Source organism: Gallinula chloropus (assembly GCF_964237585.1).
Source record: "Gallinula chloropus genome assembly, chromosome: 37".
In the NCBI taxonomy this organism is placed as follows: domain Eukaryota; kingdom Metazoa; phylum Chordata; class Aves; order Gruiformes; family Rallidae; genus Gallinula; species Gallinula chloropus.
The window spans coordinates 155,516-164,474 of NC_140122.1; the positions used below are offsets into that span (position 1 = coordinate 155,516).

Genomic DNA, 8,959 nt, shown 5'->3' on the forward strand with positions numbered 1-8,959 from the left:
GGGGGTGGGTGGGGCCAATGTGGTGGGCGGGGCCAACGGGGTGGGTGGGGTTTGGGGGTGTTGGGGCTGCACTGGTGGGACGGGGAGGTGGGAAGGGGGTGGGCAGGAGGGGGCGGGGTCTGTGGGTGGGGGGGTGGGAGGAGCCTGGAGATGGGCAGGACTGGGGTGGGCGGGGCCAATGGGGAGGGTGGGGTTTGGGGGGGTTGGGGCTGCACTGGTGGGACGGGGAGGTGGGAAGGGGGTGGGCAGGAGGGGGCGGGGTCTGTGGGTGGTGGGAGGAGCCTGGATAGGGACAGGAGAGAGGTGATTGGGGGAATGGGGGTGGGCGGGGCCAAGGGGTGGGCAGGGCTTGGCCAGCTGGGGGAGCACCAAGGGGTGGGTGTTCTTAGGGGGCACTGGGGACCCCCCGAGGTGGCCTTGGGGACACCCCAACTAAGTCAGAGTCCCCTTGGGGACATCCCTGGGGGGCCCCCCGGGACCTTGGGGACACGGGGGACGTGTGTGTGTGTCCCGTGTGTCCCCCCAACCTCTCCCTGTCCCCCCCCCAACCTCTCCCTGTCCCCCCCCAACCTCTCCCTGTCCCCCCCCCCAACCTCTCCCTGTCCCCCCCCCAACCTCTCCCTGTCCCCCCCCAACCTCTCCCTGTCCCCCCCAACCTCTCTCCCCCCCCAACCTCTGCCTGTCCCCCCCAACCTCTCCCTGTCCCCCCCCAACCTCTCCCTGTCCCCCCCCAACCTCTCCCTGTCCCCCCCCAACCTCTCCCTGTCCCCCCCCCAACCTCTCCCTGTCCCCCCCCCCAACCTCTCCCTGTCCCCCCCAACCTCTCCCTGTCCCCCCCCAACCTCTGCCTGTCCCCCCAACCTCTCCCTGTCCCCCCCCAACCTCTCCCTGTCCCCCCCCCAACCTCTCCCTGTCCCCCCCCAACCTCTCCCTGTCCCCCCCCAACCTCTCCCTGTCCCCCCCCAACCTCTCCCTGTCCCCCCCCCCAACCTCTCCCTGTCCCCCCCCCAACCTCTCCCTGTCCCCCCCCCCAACCTCTCCCTGTCCCCCCCAACCTCTCCCTGTCCCCCCCAACCTCTCTCCCCCCCCAACCTCTGCCTGTCCCCCCCAACCTCTCCCTGTCCCCCCCCAACCTCTCCCTGACCCCCCCAACCTCTCCCTGTCCCCCCCCAACCTCTCCCTGACCCCCCCAACCTCTCCCTGTCCCCCCCCCAACCTCTCCCTGTCCCCCTCCAACCTCTCCCTGTCCCCCCCAACCTCTCCCTGTCCCCCCCAACCTCTCCCTGTCCCCCCCCCCAACCTCTCCCTGTCCCCCCCCAACCTCTCCCTGTCCCCCCCCAACCTCTCCCTGACCCCCCCAACCTCTCCCTGTCCCCCCCAACCTCTCCCTGTCCCCCCCCCAACCTCTCCCTGTCCCCCCCCCAACCTCTCCCTGTCCCCCCCCCCAACCTCTCCCTGTCCCCCCCAACCTCTCCCTGTCCCCCCCCAACCTCTGCCTGTCCCCCCCAACCTCTCCCTGTCCCCCCCCAACCTCTCCCTGTCCCCCCCAACCTCTCCCTGTCCCCCCCCCAACCTCTCCCTGTCCCCCCCCCAACCTCTCCCTGTCCCCCCCCCCAACCTCTCCCTGTCCCCCCCCCCAACCTCTCCCTGTCCCCCCCCAACCTCTCCCTGTCCCCCCCAACCTCTCTCCCCCCCCAACCTCTGCCTGTCCCCCCCAACCTCTCCCTGTCCCCCCCCAACCTCTCCCTGACCCCCCCAACCTCTCCCTGTCCCCCCCCAACCTCTCCCTGACCCCCCCAACCTCTCCCTGTCCCCCCCCCAACCTCTCCCTGTCCCCCTCCAACCTCTCCCTGTCCCCCCCAACCTCTCCCTGTCCCCCCCAACCTCTCCCTGTCCCCCCCCCCAACCTCTCCCTGTCCCCCCCCAACCTCTCCCTGTCCCCCCCCCAACCTCTCCCTGTCCCCCCCAACCTCTCCCTGTCCCCCCCCCAACCTCTCCCTGTCCCCCCCCAACCTCTCCCTGTCCCCCCCCAACCTCTCCCTGTCCCCCCCCCAACCTCTCCCTGTCCCCCCCCCCCAACCTCTCCCTGTCCCCCCCAACCTCTCCCTGTCCCCCCCCAACCTCTGCCTGTCCCCCCCAACCTCTCCCTGTCCCCCCCCAACCTCTGCCTGTCCCCCCAACCTCTCCCTGTCCCCCCCCAACCTCTCCCTGTCCCCCCCAACCTCTCCCTGTCCCCCCCCAACCTCTCCCTGTCCCCCCCCAACCTCTCCCTGTCCCCAGGCCGACCAGATGAACCGGATCGTGGAGGTGCTGGGGCTGCCCCCCCCCCACATGCTGGATCAGGCCCCCAAAGCCAGGAAGTACTTTGAGAAGCTTCCAGAAGGGGGGTGGGCCCTCAAGAGGAACAAGGAGAGCAAGAAGGTACGGACCAGTAGGAACCAGTAAGAACCAGCACGCACCAGAAGTTCTTAAGGGCCTCCCAGTATAGCCCAGTAGCCAATCAGGACCTCCCAGGACCCACTTGGTTGCTCCTGGGAGACTTCCAGGATGCCCCAGTGGCTCTGAAGTGCCTCCCAGTATGGCCCAGTGCCTCCCAGTATGGCCCATTAGCCCCTTAGGGCCTCTCATGGACACCCAAGCCCCTCAGAACCCCCTTGGGGACCCCCCAAACCATCCGGTCTTTCCCCAGAAGCCCCCCAAACCCCTCAGATCTTCTTCCAGAAGACCCTGACCCCACTCATTCCCCCCTAGAAGACCCCAAACCCCCCCAGAACCCACCTAGAAGCGCTCAAACCCCCTCAGAACCTGTCTAGAAGACCCCCAACTTTCCAGAACCCACCCAGAAGCCCCCCCAACCCCCCCAGAACCCACCTAGAAGCCCTCAAACCCCCTCAGAACCCACCTAGAAGCCCTCAAACCCCCTCAGAACCCACATAGAAGCCCCCCAACCCTCTCAGAACCCACCCAGAAGCCCTCAAACCCCCTCAGAACCCTCCTAGAAGATCTGAAACCCCCCCAGAACCCACCTAGAACCCCTCAACCCCCCTCAGAACCCATCTAGAAGCTCTCAAACCCCCTGAGAACCCACCCAGAAGCCCCCCCAGCCCCCCAGAACCCACCTAGAACCCCTCAAACCCCCTCAGAACCCACCTAGAACCCCTCAAACCCCCTCAGAACCCACCTAGAAGCCCCCCAACCCTCTCAGAACCCACCCAGAAGCCCTCAAACCCCCTCAGAACCCACCCAGAAGCCCCCCCAGAACCCACCTAGAAGCCCTCAACCCCCCCAGAACCCACCTAGAAGCCCCCCAACCCTCTCAGAACCCACATAGAAGCCCTCAACCCCCTCAGAACCCACCTAGAAGCCCCCCAACCCTCTCAGAACCCACCTAGAAGCCCCCCAACCCTCTCAGAACCCACCCAGAAGCCCCCCAACCCCCTCAGAACCCACCCAGAAGCCCCCCAACCCCCTCAGAACCCACCCAGAAGCCCCCCCAGCCCCCCCAGAACCCACCTAGAACCCCTCAAACCCCCTCAGAACCCACCTAGAACCCCTCAAACCCCCTCAGAACCCACCTAGAAGCCCCCCAACCCTCTCAGAACCCACCTAGAAGCCCTCAAACCCCCTCAGAACCCACCCAGAAGCCCCCCCAGAACCCACCTAGAAGCCCTCAACCCCCCCAGACCCACCTAGAAGCCCCCCAACCCTCTCAGAACCCACATAGAAGCCCTCAACCCCCTCAGAACCCACCTAGAAGCCCCCCAACCCTCTCAGAACCCACCTAGAAGCCCCCCAACCCTCTCAGAACCCACCCAGAAGCCCCCCAACCCCCTCAGAACCCACCCAGAAGCCCCCCCAGCCCCCCCAGAACCCACCTAGAACCCCTCAAACCCCCTCAGAACCCATCTAGAAGCCCCCCAACCCTCTCAGAACCCACATAGAAGCCCTCAACCCCCTCAGAACCCACCTAGAAGCCCCCCAACCCTCTCAGAACCCACCTAGAAGCCCCCCAACCCTCTCAGAACCCACCCAGAAGCCCCCCAACCCCCTCAGAACCCACCCAGAAGCCCCCCCAGCCCCCCCAGAACCCACCTAGAAGCCCTCAAACCCCTCAGAACCCATCTAGAAGCCCCCCAACCCCCTCAGACCCCACCCAGAAGCCCCTCAAACCCCCCTGAGAACCCACCTCCCACCCCACCCCAGGAATACAAGGTCCCGGGGACGCGTCGGCTGCACGAGGTGCTGGGTGTGGAGAGCGGCGGCCCCGGCGGGCGCCGGGCGGGGGAACAGGGTCACGCGCCCTCCGACTACCTGAAGTTCAAGGACCTGGTGCTGCGGATGTTGGACTACGAGCCCCGGAGCCGCATCACCCCCTTCTACGCCCTGCAGCACAACTTCTTCAAGAAGACCAGCGACGAGGGGACCAACACCAGCAACAGCACCTCCACCAGCCCGGCCATGGAGCACAGCCACAGCACCAGCACCACCAGTTCCATCTCCAGCTCGGGTGAGGACACACTGGGCAGCCCCACAGGTCTCCAAACGAGGAGGTGCTGGGTTTGGGGGGGGGTCTTGAGGGGGTCGGGGTGGGATTGGGGGGTGCAGTCCCCTCCCAGGTTCATCCCAGTCACAAGCAGACACTGGGTCTTGTGGCTGCCACAAGCTCCAGGTCGTCTCCTTGAGGTTCTGTGTCCTGTTGGGACCTCCTTGTCCTCTCCAGTCCCCGTCCCAGTCCCTCCAGTCCCCATCCCAGTCCCTCCAGTCCCCATGTCCCGGTTGGTGGTGGCTCCTGGGGTCATCACGACCTCCTTGTCCTCTCCAGTCCCTCCAGTCCCCATGTCCTGGTTGTTGGTGGTGAATGCTGTGGCCGCCACAACCTCCTTGTCCTCTCCTGTCCCCATCCCAGTCCCTCCAGTCCCCATGTCCCGGTTGGTGGTGGCTCCTGGGGCTGCCACAACCACCTTGTCCTCTCCAGTCTCCATCCCAGTCCCTCCAGTCCCCATGTCCTGGTTGGTGGTGGCTCCTGGGGCTGCCACAACCACCTTGTCCTCTCCAGTCTCCATCCCAGTCCCTCCAGTCCCCATGTCCCAGTTGGTGGTGGCTCCTGGGGCTGCCACAACCACCTTGTCCTCTCCAGACTCCATCCCAGTCCCTCCAGTCCCCATGTCCTGGTTGTTGGTGGTGAATGCTGTGGCCGCCACAACCTCCTTGTCCTCTCCTGTCCCCATCCCAGTCCCTCCAGTCCCCATGTCCCGGTTGGTGGTGGCTCCTGGGGCTGCCACAACCACCTTGTCCTCTCCAGACTCCATCCCAGTCCCTCCAGTCCCCATGTCCCAGTTGGTGGTGGCTCCTGGGGCTGCCACAACCACCTTGTCCTCTCCAGTCTCCATCCCAGTCCCTCCAGTCCCCATGTCCCAGTTGGTGGTGGCTCCTGGGGCTGCCACAACCACCTTGTCCTCTCCAGACTCCATCCCAGTCCCTCCAGTCCCCATGTCCCAGTTGGTGGTGGCTCCTGGGGCTGCCACAACCACCTTGTCCTCTCCAGTCTCCATCCCAGTCCCTCCAGTCCCCATGTCCCAGTTGGTGGTGGCTCCTGGGGCTGCCACAACCACCTTGTCCTCTCCAGACTCCATCCCAGTCCCTCCAGTCCCCATGTCCCAGTTGGTGGTGGCTCCTGGGGCTGCCACAACCACCTTGTCCTCTCCAGACTCCATCCCAGTCCCTCCAGTCCCCATGTCCCAGTTGGTGGTGGCTCCTGGGGCTGCCACAACCACCTTGTCCTCTCCTGTCCCCATCCCAGTCCCTCCAGTCCCCATGTCCCGGTTGGTGGTGGCTCCTGGGGCTGCCACAACCACCTTGTCCTCTCCAGTCTCCATCCCAGTCCCTCCAGTCCCCATGTCCTGGTTGGTGGTGGCTCCTGGGGCCACCACGACCTCCTTGTCCTCTCCAGTCCCCATCCCAGTCCCTCCAGTCCCCATGTCCTGGTTGATGGTGGCTCCTGGAGCCACCACAACCTCCTTGTCCTCTCCAGTCCCCATCCCAGTCCCTCCAGTCCCCATGTCCTGGTTGATGGTGGCTCCTGGAGCCACCACAACCTCCTTGTCCTCTCCAGTCCCCATCCCAGTCCCTCCAGTCCCCACGTCCCAATTGGTGGTGGCTCTTGAGGCTGCCACGACCTTCCTGTCCTCTCCAGTCCCCATCCCATCCCCTCCAGTCCCCATGTCCCAGTTGGTGACACCTCCCCAAGCCACCCCAGTCCCTCTGGGGACCTCCCTGTCCCCCGCCAGCGGGGTTGACGCCCCCGTTGCCCCTGGCAGGTGGCTCCAGCGGCTCCTCCTCCAACGACAACCGCAGCTACCGGTACAGCAACCGCTACTACGGGGGCGCCGCCCCCCACCCCACCGACTACGAGATGCAGAGTCCTCAGGTACCGCCCCTGGGACACCCCGGCCACGGCTGGATGGGGGGCCTGGGCCTCAGGGACCCCTCAGGAGCCTCTGGTGACATTTGGCTGGGGGACATGGACCTCAGGGACCCCTGAGGAGCCTCTAGTGACATTTGGGTGGGGGACATGGACCTCAGGGACCCCTGAGGAACCTCTAGTGACATTTGGGTGGGGGACATGGACCTCAGGGACCCCTGAGGAGCCTCTAGTGACATTTGGGTGGGGGACATGGGCCTTGGGGACACTTGAGGAACCTCAAGGGACATTGAGTGGGTGACATGGACCTTGGGGACCCTTGAGGTCCCTCTAGTGACTCTTGGGTGTGTGACATGGACCTTGGGGACACCAGAGACCATGAGGATGCGTTGTACCATGGGATGGTGACCTTGGGGACACCGGGACCTTGACATCGGGACCTTGGGGACACGGTGACCCTGAGGTGGGGACATTGGGGACCCTGTCACAAGGAGACCTTGGGGACACTGTGACCATGGGGACACCGTGACCATGGGGACACCATGACCATGACAACCGTGACCTTGGGGGACACTGTGACCTTGGGGATACCATGACCGTGACCTTGGGGACACCGTGACCATGACACTGAGACCTTGAGGACACCATGACCATGGGGACACTGTGACCATGGGGACACTGAGACCTTGGGGACACCATGACCATGACACCGTGACCTTGGGGACACCGTGACCATGGGGACACCGTGACCATGACACTGAGACCCTGGGGGCTCCTAGACCATGGGGACACCATGACCATGGGGACACTGTGACCACCACACTGACACCCTGGGGACACCGTGACCTTGGGGACACCGTGACCTTGGGGACACCATGACCATGGGGACACCGTGACCACCACACTGACACCCTGGGGACACCAAGACCATGGGGACACCCTGACCTTGGGGACACTGTGACCATGGGAACACCGTGACCTTGGGGTCACCGTGACCTTGGGCACACAGAGACCTTGGGGTCACCAAGACCATGACACTGAGACCTTGGGATCACCATGACCTTGGGGACACCGTGACCGTGGGGACACCGTGACCTTGGGGACACCGAGACCTTGGGGACACTGTGACCATGGGGACACTGTGACCATGGGGACACCGTGACCACGGGGACACCATGACCATTACACTGTGACCATGGGGACACCGTGACCTTGGGGACACTGTGACCATGACACCAAGACCTTGGGGACACCATGACCATGACACCGTGACCTTGGGAGCACTGTGACCTTGGGGACACCGAGACCTTGGGGACACCAAGACCCTGGGGACACTGTGACCTTGGGGACACTGAGACCTTGAGGTTACCAAGACCATGGGGACACCGTGACCACCACACTGACACCCTGGGGACACCGAGACCTTGGGGACTCCTAGACCGTGGGGACACCCTGACCTTGGGGACACCATGACCACCACACTGAGACCCTGGGGACACCAAGACCTTGGGGACACCGTGACCTTGGGGTCACCGTGACCTTGGGCACACAGAGACCTTGGGGTCACCGTGACCGTGGGGACACCGTGACCATGGGGACACCCTGACCTTGGGGACACCGAGACCTTGGGGACACCGTGACCACCACACTGAGACCCTGGGGACACCAAGACCTTGGGGACACCCTGACCTTGGGGACACCGAGACCTTGGGGACACCGTGACCACGACCTGTCAACCCTGTAGACCCCATAACCACGTCCCACCTCCCCGAGGCACTTTGGGGACCCCCACAAACAAGGGTGGGGGGTGGGGGTGGGGGGGAAGTAGCCCCCGATTTGGGGGTGACACCACCCAACCCACCCCCCCCTCACTCTGTCTCTCTCTCTCTTCCCCCCCCACCCAGGGCCCCCCAACTCAACCCCCCCGCCCGTGGGGGGACCCGATCGTCCCACCGCCCGCCGTCACCGACGCCTTCACCCCATTGGGACCCCCCAAACTCCCCCCTCAAGGACCCCCTGGAGGAGGAGGAGGAGGAGGAGGAGGAGGAGGAGGACCCCCCCCTGGAGCTCCGCGCCCACCTCACCACCACCACCACCATCATCATCATCACCACCACCCGCCGCCGCCGCCGCTGCTGCCGCATCATCACCCGCCAACGGTTCCTCCCAACCCCCCCTTGGGTCCCACCAACGAACGGATGGATTTTGGGGGGCCCCCTCCCCCACCCCCACCCCCTCCACCCCCTCCTCCTCCTCCTCCTCCTCCCCCTCCCCCCCCACCCCCACCCCCGCCCCCCCCGCGGCATCAGCCGGACTCTTTCAGCCAATCAAATTACCGGACTCGAGGGGGGGGAGGAGGAGGAATTGGGGGTGGGGGGGGGGGTGTGATGAGCTCAGCGGGGGGTGGGGGAGGGGGAGGAGGAGGAGGAGGAGGGGGTGGGGGGGGAGGGGCGCACCCCTACCACGAGGACTCGGCTCTTTTGGGGGTCTGTGTCCCCCAGAGTACGGCCGCCAGCTCTTGACACCCACCCCCCCCCC

General features: G+C 65.5%; 1 protein-coding gene across 1 annotated transcript in view; it reads left to right on the forward strand.

The window, feature by feature from the left end:
• LOC311203202 (uncharacterized protein) overlaps positions 1-8,959 on the forward strand; it is a 27,828-nt gene extending 18,869 nt beyond the window's left edge. The window contains exons 9-12 of the mRNA XM_084277851.1: positions 2,281-2,421; positions 4,204-4,507; positions 6,318-6,427; positions 8,326-8,959. Of these exons, the coding sequence (XP_084133977.1) occupies positions 2,281-2,421; positions 4,204-4,507; positions 6,318-6,427; positions 8,326-8,943 (1,173 nt within the window). The 3' untranslated portion in view covers positions 8,944-8,959. The remainder of the gene's footprint in view (positions 1-2,280; positions 2,422-4,203; positions 4,508-6,317; positions 6,428-8,325) is intronic.